The 19236-nt window shown below is 33.5% G+C and overlaps 1 protein-coding gene across 1 annotated transcript in view; it reads right to left on the minus strand.

The window, feature by feature from the left end:
• Window positions 1-1033: 1033 nt before the first annotated feature.
• Window positions 1034-19236, minus strand: part of Pnpla8 (patatin like domain 8, phospholipase A2) — a 44449-nt gene continuing 26246 nt past the window's right edge. The window contains exons 8-10 of the mRNA XM_026408110.2: window positions 17987-18181; window positions 10401-10596; window positions 1034-3320 (exon numbers count right to left, since the gene is read on the minus strand). Of these exons, the coding sequence (XP_026263895.2) occupies window positions 3046-3320; window positions 10401-10596; window positions 17987-18181 (666 nt within the window). The 3' untranslated portion in view covers window positions 1034-3045. The remainder of the gene's footprint in view (window positions 3321-10400; window positions 10597-17986; window positions 18182-19236) is intronic.

The following is a 19236-nucleotide window of genomic DNA, read 5'->3' on the forward strand; positions in this document are numbered from 1 at the left end:
CCAAGGCAAATCTCTCCTCCCCCTACCCTGATCTAGATTTGCAAATCCTTCAGGGAGATGGGTAAAACCACTGCCAATAGACAACCACTTTAAACAAAGACTTAAGGAGCAGTATCCATGTAATTTAAGTTGGAATAATTTCTTTCCCCTAAAATACAACTCTGAGGTCAAAAAGATTGAAATGACATCTACTGAGTGGAGTACATTCTTTTTTGTCCATTAAACTCAACACTTCAGATTCAGTTTAGTAAAATGGATTTCAAGTCCATTTCAATTCCAGGAAGGATATTTTAGGAAAGAGGAACAGACGCGGGGCTAAGGAAATGGATTGGTCCTAGCTCTACCACTTCTGTCTGTGGCATCTCAGGCAAAATTTTCTAAGGGATAATGATATTCATGTCACAGGCTTGTAATGACAATGAAATATGCTAATACTATAAACCTGCTTAGCCTAGTTACCAGTACTCAGTAAGCACTCAAAAGGTACCTATGTTATTAGTTACGCTACTGACATTCAGGCTGGTGAAATATTCTAAACTGAGTACAACTGTTTCTAGGGCAAAGCTCATTAGGTAAAATTCTGGGATTTGAACTTTAGGGGTTCGAGGTGCTTCAGTAATAAGCAACTCCATCATATATGAAAAGGAGGGGACTGTAACTACTCTCTGGGGTTAAAAAGCTCAAAGGGAGCTCCTCCCTATCATCAAAACAAAGCTGAAAGGCTCCCCTCTGTCCCCTCAGACTGCATGCAGGCTTTTTGTGACTTCATTCCCTCTCAAAAGATTCCTTTGACATCTGTTTTCTCCTGGATAAAAATGTGGTGTAGGAGGGGAAGAAGTACACAGTATAATTATAACCCAGCTTGGGTGCTCTCCACCCACTAAGGGAAATCCCATGCAGCCTCTGTGCCTCTAGGGACAACTCCATCTAAGGAACTATTTTTAATAAATAATAATATCTGCAGCAAGAACAGAACTGAAATATTTCCAGTATACCATTTATTACAGAAATAATAAATAAGACAGCCAGGAGGGCCTGAGCATCAAAATAATTTTTATTCTATTTTTCAATATAATTGAGTTGGAGGATTTATTACATTTCATAAAGCAGATTATTATTCCTCATTGCTTCTTTGAGAATGGCAGTCATTGTATAGGATTAGAAATTCATTTGAATATCTCTTCCTATCTTTCTCTTGCATATTTACAGAATCTTCTTTTTGGGTTGTTTTTCAACAAAGAAAGCACTGGCCTCATTATAAAATGCAGGTTATCTCAGGTGAATTACACAGTTGTTCAGATAACCAGTTTCAAGTACAAATGGGGACAGGAACAATTGAAAACTAGTGCACCACACAACTGGATGTACTTACTACGTAGATGTCATGCTATGCGGTTGAAGAAAGAAGCTACGACCAGAGTTCACTTGTGTATTGTCCCTTTCAAGAGAAAAATAATTGGCCAAGCACAAACAAGGAACTGAGAGTAAACATCAGCTGCAAAACAGATGAAGTGTGTCAGGTTGCAGAAAGAGTGACCTTATAAAAACATGCACTGTAAATATTACTTTATTGTGCTTGAAATTTGCTGTATAACAAAGAATTCACCCCAAATATTCATAATTCCAGTCATCTGTATTTTCTTACATTTATAAGTTGTCCTAGTTGTATAAAAGTTTGTATATATTTGTGATCTGAAAGGGCTATTTTACATTATTTTCAGCAGTCACTGGAAGCTTACTTATCCTGTGCCTAAAAACAAAGTAATTTAGATGTCACAAAATTTTAGAGTTAGCTTTCCTCTTTTTGCAAGTAAAATATCTAAAGCCCAGAGACATTGTCCATCTTTCTCAAAGTCACAGAAGGCCTGTGCAGCAGACACACCATTAACATCCATACTGCCAACTCCTCCCAGCACTCTTAGAATGTCTCATTGCTTCTGAGAATCAATGTTAAAAAGCAGCAATATGACAATCTGGGCAACAGGGTAAGCTTTAGCTTATAAGTACAAAGCAAAGGGTTCTTACTTTTATTTTTCTTGGGAAATCTAGACATGATTTACATGGCAAATAAATAACACTACAAAAATGAATCTGTTTGGCACAACGTTTCAAGGCAATGTTTTAACTTTTGTGAAATCCAGAAGGATTTAATGAAGGAGTTAATGAAGTAAGAAGCCTAAAAGTTTGTTTACGTATTACTGCTCATAGGTGGGTTCAAATGCTATAAGAAATGGGGAGCTATACTGTGAACAATAAAAAATTTAAAATGACATTACCCTTTAATAATAGATTATTTCAGTAATTTATTTTTGTTGATGATAGAACTATTTTCTCAGTAACTTCAAACAATTTTGTAACAGCAAATGATAAACTTAAATCTAGAAAAGTAAACACAAATTTATCATCTTAAAATTTCAGGGGGAAAAGGTGGCTCGTTGGAACATCACCTATTTCTTTAACCAAACAATGTTGAAATAAGCAAATTTTGAATAGAAAACGGTATCTACTTATTTCTTATTTAAAATGTAAAAGTATTTTAACAGAGAAAATTCCATTTTCTGCATTTATGTAGATGATAGCATAGTAAAAGGATTGCAGAATGCAGCTAATGAAAAAATATGTAAGTGTAAGGAGAAATTAACTTTCCTACATGAAAGAAAATCAGTGATCACGTGAATTCAACATGATTTTGATGACTAGGCAAAAATATAAAGGATAATATGATATTCTCAGTTTCTTGTTTGGCACGTATATTAATGATTTCTCAAACAAACAATTTAACACCAACATCTATTAAAACTAGCACAATAATAAAATTCCTAAAGCTTAGTTAACTGTTAACATCTTTAAAAACCTAATTCCCATTTGAATTCTGTAACCAAGCATATTTCTGTACTGTGCAAACTCCTCAAAGCTCTATCATTTTCAGGATTCCCCAGAATTCATAAGTATTTCAAAGTTAACTGATGTTGAACCACAATTCCTTACTGAATCTGGCAGACCTTCTGAATAGGCTTTCTTTTTCAGAACATACGCATACACTCATCACAATTTTGAAAAGAATGGAAGACCTTCATACATGTCAGTTTTTAACTTTATCCAATCATTAATTTTCTGCAGAGTTGTTTTTTCTTGACTTAATATTTTTGCAACTTTTTTCATTTTTTGTTCATTTCTTTCTATATACTTCAACCCTTCCAACTGCAGCTGATCCAGTTTTTCATTTCGACTTTCATCGAGAGGTATGTTTTCACACATGACAGGATTGAATCTAAAATAGGTGTCAGGAGGTAACAGGCCATCAAGCATTATATGGACTTCTGTTAAAACAGAAAAGGAGGGTAAAAGGTGGGTAAGAGAAGATGAGTTATTCTACAATGACCTATTCATCATTATTTAAATTATCTTCCTTATAGGTCCATTACAAAGATTTGTTTATTACTCAAACAGTAGGAATATAAAATTCATAACAATGAACAGAACTTCAAAATGAAATTCATCTTCCCCAAATACCATATACATTCTGCTAAATTAGGATACTTGTTCCAATACTCTCTTTTCTCTTTCCAACATTTTTGAGGATCATCTTTATTGAGGTATAATTTATATGCAATAAAATATACCTATTTTAAATATATAATTTGACAAGCTTAACAGCAAAGAATCATGACAAGGCATTTCAATACCCACCCCCCCAAATTCCTTCAAGTTCCTTAACAGCTGGTTCTCCCCTACCCTTTGCCTTTTCTAGCATTTCATACAAACAGAATCCTAATTCTGTAGTTCTCTGTCTACTTCCTTTCACTTGGCAAAATGCTTTGAGACTCATCCACAGTATATCATATACCAACAGTTCTTCTTATTGCTGAGTTAAGTGTTTCATTATATAGTTTTATCAGATTTTGTTCTCAGTTCTTATTGTGGCTCTCTTCAGTTTTTAGCTTTAGGAAAAATCCTGCAATAACATTTACACTTAAGTCTTTGGGTAGACATATTATTCCATTTCTCTTGGGTAAAAACCTAGGAACAAAATTCCTGGGTCATATGGTAAAAGTGTATGTTTACTTTTTTTTTTTAAGAACTACCATATTGTCTTCCAAAATGGCCATACCATTTTGACATGCTAGAAGTAGCAATATCTTGTGGTTTTAATTTTCATTGACTGACTAATGGTGCTGAGAAGCTTTTCATGCATGCACTTATTAGTCATTTGTTTTCTTCAATGAAGTTTCTTTTCGAATCTTTGGCCCACATTTTCCCCACTGAATTGCCTATGTTCTTTAGATATTCATTCATGTTGCATGTACGTGTGCACACATTCACGCACACAAGGTTTTACAAATATTTTCTTTCTTTCAATCTGTGGCTTGACATTTCATTTTATTAAAAGTGTTTTTTTGAAAAGCAAAGTTGGTGAACCGCAGTACTAATTTAACTGTTGTTTCTTACTGGTTCATGCTTTTTGTGTTCTATTTTAAAAATCTTAACCTACTCAAGATCATTAAGATGTTCTCTAAGGCTGGGATTGTGACTCACTGGTAGAGTTCTTACCTACCATGTGTGAAGCCCTGTGAGGCACTGGGTTTGATATTGTGTCCATTTATAACTGTTCAAACTGTGTTTGAACTGTGTTTGATACTGTGTCAATTTACAAAAACATATTTAAAAATTATCTTATCCAGCATATCCATCTAGAAATTTAGAGCTCTTACATACTAGGTCTAATAATCTATTTCAAATTAATTTTTGTATGTGGTGTGAAGGGTCAAGTTCAACTTTTTGGACTCAGGTATCTAATTGTCTCATCATCTGTTAAAAATCTTTCCTTATTGAGTTACCCTGGCATCGTTATCAAAAATCTTCTGAATTTAAATAATGAATCAATTTCTGAACTCTGTTATATGCTATTAATCTACATGTCTATCTCTCTTCAAATACTGTAGTTCCTTTCTAACTATAGTCTTACAGTCTTGAAATTGGAAAGATAAGTTTTCCAACTTTCTTCTTTTTTCACTATTGTGTTGGCTATTCTAGGTTCTTTGAAAAACATCTGTATACTTTTAAAAATTTTTTTAATTCTTAATTATAGATTGACAGTACCTTTATATATTTATTTTTATGAGGTGCTGAGGATCAAACCCAGTGATTCACATGTACCAGGCAAGCACTCTACCACTGAGCTATAACCCCAGCACATCTGTATATATTTTATAGTATTTGTTTATTTTTAGCCCCCCAAAAGTCAGTTTGGATTTTCATAGGAACTGCACTGAGTCTACAGGTCAATTTGTGATCTGATACCTTAACGATATTGAGATTTTTAAGTCACTGGCATGGTGTATCTACTGATTTATTTTGGCATTTAATTTCTCAGTAATGTTGTATAGTTTTCAATATTTAGATCTTGCACAATTTGTTATGTAGTTAAGTATTTAATGCTTTTAAAATATATATTCTTAGTTGTAGATGGATCCATTACCTTTATTTTATTTATTTATTTTTATGTGGTGCTGAGGAGCAAATCCAGTATCTCACACATGCTAGGCAAGTGTTCTACCTCTGAACCACAATCCCAGCTCTAATATTTTTATGCTATTATAAATGATATCTATTGATCTATGTACATATCTATTTCAGTTTCCAATTGTTCATTGCTAGTATGCAGAAATACAATTGACTTTTGCATATTGACCTTGTAATTTAAACTTGCTAAACTCAATTTTAGTTTTAGTGGCTTTTTTATAGATTCCTTTAGGATTATCAACATAGACAACCATATTGTCCATTTTACTTCTCATGTCTTTCCTTTATTGCCTTATAGCATTGGAACAAACCTCCAGAACAGTGTTGACTTTATTGGTTCATGCTTTTTGTGTTCTATTTTAAAAATCTTAACCTGCTCAAGATCAAAGGTGGTAAGAACAGAATTCTTACTCTGTTCCTGGTCTTAGGTGGGGAAAGTATTCAGTCTTTCAGCATTAAATATGATGCTAGCTCTATTATTTTGTTTATGCCCTTTTTCAGGTTGAGGAAATTCCCTCTGTTCCTAATTTGCTCAGTTTTTATCTGAATGTATGTTAGATTTTTATCAGATTTTTTTTGCATTTACTGAGAGAATGTTTTTTCTTTTTTAGTTGAGATGGTGAATGACACTAATTTTTGATTGTTAAACAATCCCATATTCATGAAATGAACCCTTGTTGTGCATATTGTATGTATTTTCCTTTTAATATATTTGCTGAATTAGATTTATTATTATACTTTATGGATTTCTGCATGCATATTAATGAGAAATAGTGACTGGAGTTTTTCTGGGGTTTTAAGAATATAATGTTTTAGTATCAGGGTAATTCATTCTGGTCTTTTAAAATAAGCTAGAGAATATTCCCTCCTCTTCTATTTTCTGCAAGTGTTTATGGAGAACTGCAAGTACATATTTTGAGATATTGCTTTTTTACCTCGAGATATTGCATTTTATACCTTTTTCTTATTGTCTCCTCCAGTTTATTAAGCACAAGGAGAAGACTTACAATAGCTACTATAATATCCTTGTCAGCTAATTCTGTCATTGGTTTAATATTTAGGTCTGTTCCAATTTTATTTGGGTTTCTCCAGGTTAAGGGCTGTCTTTTCTTGCTTCTTTGTATGCCTACACATTTTTTTACTGAATGCCTGACATTCTGGGTTTTACGTATCTGTATACAGGGAATTTGTTGAATTCCTTCATATATTGTTGGCTTTTAGGTCAAACAATGATGATGTTAATTGGATTAAATGTGTATTTGTGTGTGTGTGTGTGTGTGTGTGTGTGTGTGTTTAGGGTTTCTTTTAAGCTTTGATGGTAGTTGGACTCAATCTGATTTTTTTTTAAGCTTTCCTAGGGTGGATCTATAGCATTTCTTAGTCTAGAACTAATTTGATGCTATTACTACTTCTATGGACTCCACCACAGATCCTGTGTATAACAAGGCCTTTCTCATTGATGAAAATCTAGTTGATGGAAATTCAAGCTATTCTGGTTCCACATGAGCTCCAAGTATTATTTTCTCTAATCCTTTTTGGTGGATCTTTCCTCTGCCTTGAGTAGTTTCCTCACATGCATGCACAGATCAGTACTTGATCAAAGACCAAAGGGACTCTCCTGCATTATCTCTGGTCCACTATTTATTCCTTATGTAGTTGCTTCTCTGTGGTATCTTGTATTATAATACAAGACATCTTTACATCTCTAAACTCCAAATTCTGTTTACTGAACTCCAAGAGACTGATCTATTGTTTTGAGTTTTCCCTCTATGTGCTAAGTATAAAAACTCTTCAGGTAGCAAGCTGGGTAATCTTGATGATTACCTCATTCATTTTCCTTCTCTCAGAAATACCTTTTGTATGCTGCCTGTAATCTAATATGTGAAAACTACCGTTTTGTCCAATTGTTAATGGTAAAAGGAAATATCTGGGCCCTATTAATTATATACGAAGTTGAACCACATGAATTTACTGTCTTTGCAGGTACATAACAATTTAGTATCAGTAATTATATGCCTCAATAAAATTCTTACCACATCTTTTTCAAAGTTAACATTATTACACTATTCACATACTTGTATCATTAACTAGAGTGTAAGTACACTGAAGCAGCATTTCATATTTCTAGAAAATTCCACAAGGGCTGACAACATGGTTTACAGGAGGTACTAAATTAAGTATTATGAAGCTGGCTGATTAAACCTGTGTCTCTTGCTGGGGTTGTGGCTCAGTGGTACAGCACCTGCCTAGAGTGTGTGAGGCACTGGGTTCAATTTTCAGCACCAAAAATAAATAAATAAATAAAGGTCTATCAACAACTTAAAAAAAATGTTTTTTAAAAAAGCTGTGTCTCGGCAGATGGCTAATGGCAAGAATATTTTATTGAATCAGAGAAATGCAAAACAAAATCACAATGAGATACCAATTCACACCTATTAGGTTGGTTATTAAAGGCAAGAGATAACAAGTGCAGGTGAGGATGTGGACGTGTACTGTTGGTTGAAATGCAAACTGGTGCAGACATATGAAAAACAGCACAGAGGTTCCTCCAAAAACTAAAATTAGGCCTGAAATGGTGTTACACGCCTGTAATCCCAGCATCTCAGAAGGCTGAGACATGGGGATTGTGAATTCAAAGCCAGCCTCAGCAACGGTGAGGCGCTAAGCAACTCAGTGAGACCCATCTCTAAATAAGATACAAAATAGGGCTGGGGATGTGGCTCAGTGGTTGAGTGCCCCTGAGTTCAATCCCTGATAAAATTAGAACCACCATATGATCTAGCAGTCCCACTCTGGATATATATCCGAAGGAAATAAATAAGAATCTTTTTTTAAAATATTTTTTAGTTGTTGATAGACCTTTATTTTAACCATTTATTTATATGTGGTGCTGAGAATCGAACCCAGTGCCTCATACATGCAAGGCAAGCACTCTACCACTGAGCCACAACCCAAGCCCTTACATAATAATCTTGAAGAGATATTTGCATTTGCATGTTTGCTGCAACATTTCTCATAATTACCAATATATGGAAATAACCACTGTTTATCCCACACACAGTGGAATTTTATTCAGCCTAAAAAAAGAATAAGCCCAGCAATTTGCAATAAGACAGATGAACCAGAAGAACATTATACCAAGTGAAATAAGCCAGACACTGAAAAACAAATATTGCATATCACTCCATATATAGAATCTAAAATACCCAGAGAAACAGAGAATAAGATGGTAGGTGCTTGGGGGCTGGGGATGGGAAGATGTTGATCAAAGAATATAAACTTCATAAGATAAATAAGTTCTACAAATGAAATGTATAGTATGGTGACTATAGTTAATAATAATATCTTGTATGCTCTACATTTTTTAAGGGAGTAAATCTTAAGTGTTTTCATTGCCCATCCCACAAAATGGTAATCTTGTGAGCGATGGATACATTAATTAGTTTGGCTGTGCGAATTATTACATAAGGTATACTTATATTAAAACACCCATGTTGTATACCTTAAGTATTATCTGTCAATTATAATAAAGCTGAGGAAAAAACAATATCCTATTAATGTAACAATAAAATTTCAGATGATAAGAATTTATATTTTTTTGTTGGTTTTCATTTAAAGATAAAAGACCTTAGTGGGGAGTTGAAAATCCTCATTTAGGTTAATGATACAGTCAATAACATGCTGATATGCAAAGAATGACATCTTAGAAATAAGAAAATGTTAAATGATAATCCTCTAAATTTAATAACGCATTTCACACACATAAAAATAAAACAGTACTACAAAGAATGTAAAACCAAAATTCAAACTAGAAATTCAAAATATACTCTCTGACTGCCCAGTACATGCCATGCCCTGGAGTCAATGGTAAACTGGGGTAAGGCAAAGCAAACTGCTGGGGATTAAACATTGAGCCTCACACATGGCAGGCAATGCTCCACCACTGAGCTACATCTCTAGCCCTTTGCCTCACATACTTGTGGGACTAAGAAATAAGTAAACTATATATATATATATATATATATATATATATATATAATCTCCATAACAAAACAAATGTTCCAAGAGGAAAACAAAAACAAACAAAAGAAAGAAGACTAGAAGCAGGGTAAGTGGTAGGAAGCTGGGCAAGTGGTCAGGAAAGGTCTCTCTGAGGAAATGACATTTGAGTAGAGACCTGAATGAAGTAAGGGTTAAGCACATACCCAGGTATGTGCTGTACAAAGAGAGTACAGCATCTGCAGAGGCCCGGAGGCAGAAGGGTTCTTAGTAAGTTTGAGGAATAGTAAGAATCAAAGAGTGGCTTTGAGAGGAAGAAGAGATATACTAGGTCTTATAGGATGTATGATAAATTTCAGAGACAGAGGCTGTTGAATTTTGTTCCACATGTTATAGAAAGTCTAAGGGGTTTTGAAGAGGAAGGTAATTTGATTTACATGCTAGATGGATTTTAAATGGATTCAGGAAGAAAGGAAGCAATAATTTATTTAATTCCAGTTTGCCTCCACATCACTAATAATCTAATTCCATAAATACTCTCACAATATTATTATGTGTACATTCAAACCAACCTGACTCCTTTTGTGATTTTTGCTTTCTTAACTGGCTAAAGAATCTCCATTCAGGCTTTTGTGATATTCCTCCAATTCTAAGGAAGCAAAGAGAGCACCAGTTCCTAGGTGGAAAGCAGTCTCTCTACTTAGGGTAACTCTAATAAAAGTGAGGAAAAAGGAAAACAAAATACTTGTTCCCATGTGTTTCCTAGGCACACAATATAGATACAACACTCATATGAAGTTAAGATCAACATGTTCTATCTACCAAAAACTAATCACTCTAAGTTGAAGTATCTTGAAGTAACACACAAACAAACTAACCTTCTGTGTCTGTAGCACTGTTGATAACATTAGAAAGTTTGGTTTTCAGGCTTGTGTATGTTGCAGTATTTCTCACATCACTCTCATAACGTCCAGTGCCCAGGGATACTATACACTCTAGTGGGACATCCGGCCAAAGACATTTACACTCATGCATTGCTAATGCTGAAGGATTATTCAGAAGCAAACCTCCATCCTGTAAGAAACATGTTAAAAAATAAGTGAAATTACAGGTTATGAACATGAAAACAAAAACTGTATTTTAAACAGATCGGTATGTATTACAGGTTATGAACATGAAAACAAAAACTGTATTTTAAACAGATTGGTATGTATACATTTGGAAAACTGAACTATATAATAAGCCAAAGTATTTAACAACAAGAGGTTCTTTTAAATAAATTTATTTCATATATCACAGCTGTAAAATTAGCTGCAAACCCACCAACCTCATGAGGAAATTTTGTATTAAGCTTTCCTTTCTCATTTGAACAACTTCTTGGACTGCTTTGCATATTTTCCCCCACTCCCTCCCCCAATACTGAATTGAACTACTTTTTAAAGACACACTGTCTTTAACTGGTGGTTAACGAATGGTACATTCTTGGTAAATCCTATAAAAAGTTAACAGAAGAGAACCATGGTTCTACCAATTGAAACTTTCTTCTCTCACAAGATAATTATTTAAAATTTTATCAATGATACAATTTCAAGGTATTATATCCAAGATAATGCAGTTATAACCTAAACAAAATAGGTCATACTTTATATTTCTAAGCATTTACCAATAATCAAGATTACTTTAAAGAATTCAAAAGAAAAGAATGTAAAATATGCTACTAAAATACTATAAAATTCAGCAAAATAAAAGTATTTAAAATTTAGACAAACTATAACAGGATGCATTGTGCGATTATATTAAAATATGCTAAACTATTAATATTATATATTTTACTTAAAAATTTTTATATTTATTTATTTTTTAGTTGTAGTTGGACACAATACCTTTATTTTATTTATTTTTAAGTGGTGCTGAGGATCGAACCTAGGGCCTCACACTTGCTAGGCGAATGCTCTACCACTGAGCTATTTTACTTAAAACTTAGGGAAAGATGTCTGATTTAAGTAGTTTAAGTGACTAATCAAGCTCTTTTCCTATATACATCTAGTAATGCAGTTAAATGCTTATCACTCCTAAAGTCCAAGTAGCATGACAGAAAATAAACAGCAAAGAGCAAAATCCTAAACTAAATGTATCACAGAGCAAGTTAAGAATGTGAGAAGTAGGCCTGGAGTAGCACTGGTAAAGTGATTGCCTAGGATGTGTGATACCCACCATTCAATCCTTGACAGTGTCAAAAGAAAACGAGAAGTAGGCCTTTGACTTTCTCTGGTACCAAGTACATGGCTTCAGTTCACTAAGAAAACCCTAAATGACTACCTCTGTACTCAGTGGCTAGCCAAAAAGTTTAGTGACTATAGTTTTAGGGACTGCGATCATTATGTGAACTGAGTTTGAAGTCCATGAACTACGCCTGCATTTGCTGAAACCAATCACCATGGATGGTGGAACAAGTTTTTCTGGACCTTAGGCCCATTTTCCTCCAAGTAACAGCAGAGACCAAATATGCATGCCATTCTAAACTCCACTGTGCCTTCCATTCTCTTCTTCCGTCCCACTCATGCAGCCCTCCTCTTTTCCTACATCCTAAAACCCTCCCCTGTGCTCTTACCAAACTGTTCCACAGTTTAAACTCCCGGTGTAATCCCACCTTCTTCTGAAAGTGCTATCTTCTTTTCTGACTTAAGTCTTTTCCTGATATTACTACCCAGGTACCTTAGGGTTGGGAGTGGACTGGTAGTATCTGATTTACTATTTCTTCTAGATCACTAGGGAAAATTAACTTGGAAAAATGCTTCTTAAAGGCTCTGCTGCTCATTATATTCTACATATTAATCTACAGTCACTCATTTGGTGAATGAAGTCAGCATCTGGTTCATAGATTTCTTTCCACTCTCAAGCCTTTACATCACCCCCCATATGACTTCAACATATTTTATAACTCCTTAGAGTCTCAATTTTTAATCCCCTTATCCTCAAAATGCTATTCATTCATTTACTCTTCAAGGTCACAAATCAGATTATCAAAATAAATGAAATTATTTAGTAGTGCCCTTATAGGTCTGACTTCTATCATATAAAATGCTTCTGACATTTATCCATATAGTTGAACATGTAATTCATTCCTCTTTACTGCTGAGTAATGCCATTGCTTAGATATACTATAGTTAATCCACCAGTTAAAAGTAACTATTTTTAAATTTAGCTTTCTTTATAAATCTATTGAAAGTCATACATTAGTTGGGTATGAGTACTGCTGAACTTTGTAAAAAAAAAATCAACTTAAATTCTTCAAATGATGGTAATAATAATTATTTCCTAAAGACTTTTTAAAGTATGAATTTAAATTTAATCTTTCAACTTTTTCCTTTCCTTTAAATAATAGGACACTAGAATGATACTCATCTCATGGTAGGGGAAACATTTAATTATAATTTAGCAAAAAAAAATCTTTTTATAAAACAATTTTTACCTTAAAGTCTATGTTTATTACACTCTGTAATTTATCAAATGGATATTTAAAACAAAATGCTTTCCCATTACTATAAAAGTCTGCTAAGAGGTTTAGAATAGACAAAAAGAAGAAAAAAAAAAAAGACAGAAGGGGCAAAAAAGGTTTACCAAGAACTGATTACAGCAAAATCAATCCCAAATTTAAAAACTGCCAGTTTTCTAATGGTTTCACTAGCCATTTTTCAAAGTAAATTTCTGTTCCTTACACTTTACCCACTTTTTAATCAAGAAGTACAATAGTTACGATTTTTGGTATTGATTCTCATCTAGTGGTGATTAGACTTAAGCTTTTCTTATATTAACTTACTCCTGTCAGACACCTCTTCTACTGGTAGGTCCTTAGGCTGTTATATATATGGTATTTCCTTAGCCTTTCCATTGACTCAAGTATTTATAATTATGATTATTTATTTAATGTGGACTTAGTACATGCCAGGCACAATGGTAGGTGCTGAGGATTGGAAAAATGAACTGATGGAGTAATTTACTAATTATCTTCTACAAAACACAGAAGCCTGCATCTTAACTATATACTGTACGTTTGCTTAATAGCATAAAATGTAAAGATTTTTTTTTACTTTTAATATACATTTAATCATTTCATATCATAAATCAGGGCACTTGCCAGGAACCAATGGACAATATCAATAACTCTTAATCATATCAGCTTTTCATTTTAGTTTAAATTTTATTGTAGTAAATTATATATAAAATTGGCCAATTTAAAGAGTATGATTCAGTAGCATTAGTTACAATGTTTTATAATTTTTGTTTGTAATGTTTCCAAAAGCATTTTTACCATTCAAAACTCATTAAACAATCATTCCCCATTTCTCCTCGCTATTCTTTCTCCCTCCCACCTCATATTTTGTAGGACCAGGGATGAACCCAGGGCTTCACACATGCTAGGTAAGCAATTTTGCTACTGTGCTATATCTCCAGTCCTGCCAATCTCATTCTATTCCCAATCGGCTATTCATTCTTCATACATCAATTCAATTTATAACTTCTTTGATGACCCTGACAGAATAAATATCTAATTACTCTCAACACTGTACATATTTTTATTAGTATGATTTTTATATCATCTCATTTTATAACCATGTTTATAGTTTTCTAGCCTGAGTTATTTGAGGACAGGATCCAGGAAGCACAAAAAATATGCAAGCTATTATTAAAAACCTTAATATCCTTCCCAGCTAGTACAATGCCTAGCACTGAGTCAGCATTCACTACATTTATGTTTAGTTACAATGAAATTATTAGTTGTGGCCCAGCACAGACATAATTTTGCAGGTGTTGGGCAGGCTCTTTCTGCTAAAAATATTCTTTACCTGCAACATTTGTATTGAATTTTTTTTTTTAAAAAAGGTTAATGTATCCTAACCTCTGAACATAACCTTTTCAAATATTAACAAAGTCAAAGAGGAATGATATGTTAGAAGCTATCATCAAGACCTTCAGTGTAATGGCTTCAAGTGTAGTTTGGTGGTAGAGCACACGCTTAGCATATGCAAAAACCTGAGTTCAATCCCCAGGACCCCTCTGCTCCCCCAAAAAACTCTTTAGCATAAGTCAATGTATCAGATTTTTCCTTTAAAGATAAGGAATGAACAATTTAACCTTGGAGGTAGAGATAAAAAAAGATAAAGAGATATGGGATAATTTTGTGTAAAAAAATACAATTTCAAGAAAAATATGCTACTACTTGGCAGGCAGGAGTAACTGGAGCCTATTCAAAAAGAATTCTTCCTACTCTACCATTTTCTAGAACATGTAACACACTTTATAAGTACTATAATAATATTCTTCTTTTTATAGTCAAAAGAAAATGAAATCTTCCCATCCATCTACTCATACCTCTTAATTATAGAGCTACTTTCAATAACTGCTCAAATAGAATATTAACCTATAATTTATATTCTACGTGGCTCCAAAAAGGATATAAAGTAACTTAAAATAAGACATATGTCAGACATGACAGTTAAAAGGGATTTTAAAAATGAGATTAGAAATAATTGAATATAATTATTCAAAAGTTTTAGGATAGGAAGGTTGTAGTAAGTATTGTGTTTTAGTTTTAACTTTGAAAACTTCTAAAGATCAGAACGAGGCAGGAACTCTGCTTGAATTTTTTCTTTGTTTAAGCAATCATGATCACTCACACTTCAGAATATTCATTTCTTTTCTTTCAGTACTGGTGACTGAACCCCGGGCCTCATGCATGGTAGACAAGTGCACTACCACTGAACTAACCCATAGTTCTTAATGAAACTGAGATATCTTACTATATTGCTCAGGCTGGCCTGAACCTTGTAATCCTGCCTCACATCCTGAGTAGCTGGAATTAAGGCATGCTCCACCACGCCTAGCTTAGAATGTTCTTATCAATCTTTTTAGTTGTCTTTTGAGGGGAAATATACCCTCTTGGAAGAAGAGAATGTATAATAAGAAAACTATTAAATAGGTTTTTTAGATTCAGATTTCATTGGAATATATAATAAGTGTGCCAATTTTTCTGGATGCTAACGATTTACATGAAAGTATAAAGTATAACCTCTGTCCACGTGGTTATGTATTTTACAAAAATTTATTTAAGCAATTTTTAAAATATGTAGTTCAAAATAAACTGAAAGGTTTGCTCATCAATATAAAAATGACAGGACTGGGGCTATGGCTCAGTGGCAGAGCGCTTGCTTCGCACATGTGAGGCACTGGGTTCGATCCTCAGCACCACATAAAAAATAAATAAATAGATATAAAAAAGAGTTAAAAAATAAAAATGGTGAAGCATGAAAAGAAATATCACTAGTCTATCTGATATAGAAAAAGATCCACTGAGTTATTTTGTTACACACACATACAAACACACATATGCAAGAAAGACTGAATTAAACATCTGAACTACTTTTCCTTCAGCAATAAAGAGGGCAAGTGAGATGACTTCTTTTTTTTTTTAATTAGGGATTGAACCTAGGGGCACTTAACCAATGAGATACACTCTCAGCCTTTTAAAAATATTTTATTTAGAGACAGGATCTCACTTAGTTGCTTAGAGCCTCCCTTAATTGCTTAGGATGGCTTTCAAGTTGAGATCCTCCTTCCTAAGCCTCCCAAACTGCTGGGATTACAGGCATGCACCACCCAGCTGGGTGAGATAACTTCTTTTGAAATCTGAAAACATTTGGTCCCAAAATGCAGGTATCCAAATTTATTACTTTAAATTCTTGCTGATATTTGTTGTAACTGAGAAGTCTTACCATAATGACCATCTTACAGCTATAACTTCTGTGTATTTTAAATACATTGTCTAAGTTATTTTTCCACTTGTGATATGGCAAGAATAAAATAAGAAAGGGGGAAGTTGTTGTTAAAGACAGCAAGCTACATATTACAATCAACATTTACTGTGACCAATAAATCCTGAAATCTATGTTAGAAAGAAATTCAATAGCCATCACTTGCTGCCCTGAGGGGGTGGAAGAAAAAAAAGAAAGGCAAGAAGGGAAGTGCCTTACATAATTCAACAATGACAGATTTGACCAAGTAAGAAGTGGTTTGAAGTGACTTCTTAAAAGACAAAAGAAATCCTATTTTAATGTCTTGACTACAAAGATTATGATATTACTCTCAGAAAAATTAAAAAGAAAATAGGATCGTTGACCATAAAATTTTAGAATATATCTAAGCTATTCTATCAAAACATAGGAGAAAATAAAATTGATAAAAATTTTCAGTTATTAATAACACATGTAAATTAGAATTATGCATTAGAAATTTCAAAGCTTTATAGCCAATATATAGTTCATAAAGATCCAAGTATAGTAATGCTACCTGAAAATCCTTGTCAGTAATATTAAGACTTTTTTCCAAGAGATAGGTAATTACTAAGTAAAGAGAACACGCAAACTTCAGTAACTAGAGAGGAAAGTTAAGATTACAGACTATATAATGAGACTAATTTTAAGTGGGACATCATATAAAAATTACCATCTTAAAAGCTATTGGTTTTATTTTTTATCTTTTAGGTACAAATTATAGAGTAAGTATTCCAAGCCAGGTGTGGTGGCACACGCCTGTAATCCCAGAAGCTCAGGAGGCTGAGACAGGAGGAACACAAGTTCAAACCCAGCCTCACCATCTTAGCAAGATCCTAAGCAACTTAGCAAAACCCTGTCTCAACATTAAAAATAAAAAGGACTGGGGATGTGGCTCAGTAGTTAAGTGCCCTTGGGTTCAATCCCTGTTACCAAAAAAAAAAAGAAAACGACAACAAAAACAAAAAACTTAAGCATCCCACAAATAGTGGGAAACACCTGACAGAAAGAAATTAAGTACATGAGACTACATAAAAAGAATGACCAGAAACAATACTTAACTCTACAAATAAGTTAAATTTAAAACTATAATTATAGGTAGTATCCTATCACTGAATAGTTGTGACTCTAATTACTCAGCCTTTAAGACCCCAATTCCTTACTTGTAAAATGGAAATAGTTGTCTCATAAGTAGTAACGATTAAATGAGACAATCATGTAAAAAAATTAAACAAGTGTCTGGTACATAGCTAACTTAATAAATGTTTAAGTATCCTTTAAACTATACTCTCCAAAATTGTCAGACTGGGTTCTGCATTTGCTGGAATCTATTTCATATTTAATTTCATGTTTGAAAAGCTACATACTGCCACATTTTTCATCAATAAAATTATCATAATTGGCTTTAAACCACACTGTATAGAATATTTCAAAATTTTCCTAAATTATACATTCAAGGCAGAAGACTTATAAATTTAAGACAGACAAAAATATAATGAATTGCACATCTTTTGAAATATAAAAACCTTAAGAAGTCATCTTGGTTGAGTCTTACAAAGTTCAGTGACAGTTAATAAATGCTGATTGTTTTAATCATGTAAAATTATAAAAGATAGCCATACAAGTCAACTTACTTGATGAAGATCATTTCCCAATGCATATTCTGCAAAGTAGCCTGGAGCTGCTGATGAGGCTCGAATGGCTTGCCACATTTTATACTGACAGCCTCCCAAATAATGAGAGTTGATTCCAGGAAAATGACCATAGTTTCTGAACACAAAGGCTTTTGGCGTTATCCCTCTGTTTACTATGGTACTTACAGCAGCTACCTAGTGAAATAAAAAGTGACAGTACCACTGTAAGCAGCAATATTTAGCATCTATAAGTTAAATACTATTGAGTAGTATGAATGAACAATCTACAACTCTCCAAAAGATCAATGTGTGGCATAAATTTAAAGTTCAGCAAAAATTTTAAATTAGGTATTTCTTTATGGCACAATAGATGTAAGAACTGAGACCATTCTGAGAATTGTATTAGAATAATAACAAAAAATATCTTTGACTATATAATTGGATTTGACTTAAAGACATTCAAGAAGGCATACATTTCTCGATTTTTATGTGTTAATTGGCATAGCAGAAGTTAACAATTAATAAAAACTACTTAAAGATTAATAAGTACACTATTTTCACAATATTATTTACAAGTTTAGTCTTTGTTTTTGTGCTCTTTGAAAGCATTATGACTTTGGTAAAGCTGAAACAACACTACACAAACTCCTAGGGCTTTTATTTGTTATTAAAACTTGGTAGCTGATAATTTTTATTAAAAAACTCTAACACCAATCACTACATGTCTCAGATTTTATGGCTGTACATTGAATGTATGTAAAATATGTTGTATGATGATCTGCAATACAAACTTAATAAGCAGAAATATACCAAGGCCAAAGTTTTTAGTGTCCTATGCCAAGCCCTGCCAAGGACCCATCTGCTTTGCTATTTAATAAACAAGTCATAGCCTGAATTCCTATAAGTAATCTAACTCTGTCTCTAGGTTGCTTTGGTTAAGAGTTGGTCATGCACTTAAGATCAGAGGGTCTTTCTCTAATTATTACAGGTAAAACTGGATTAAAACATGTATAGATGACTGCTGCCTTTATCATAATGAAGCACTTTTTAATATGGCTAAAGTTTCCTTCTATTCAGTCTATTCTTTTATTCAAAGTCAACAACTTCTGTGGAATAGAAATGGAGCCCTGAAGATACAGGGAAAGAAGCAAGAGGCACAGAGTTCATCCCAGGATCCTCTCCAAAAGAGCTATCACAGCCTATAAGGCCCTGTACACAGTCTGATCTGCCTACTGCGCCAGCCTTATCCG

The sequence above is a fragment of the Urocitellus parryii genome, chromosome 3, assembly GCF_045843805.1.
Source record: "Urocitellus parryii isolate mUroPar1 chromosome 3, mUroPar1.hap1, whole genome shotgun sequence".
Classification (NCBI taxonomy): domain Eukaryota; kingdom Metazoa; phylum Chordata; class Mammalia; order Rodentia; family Sciuridae; genus Urocitellus; species Urocitellus parryii.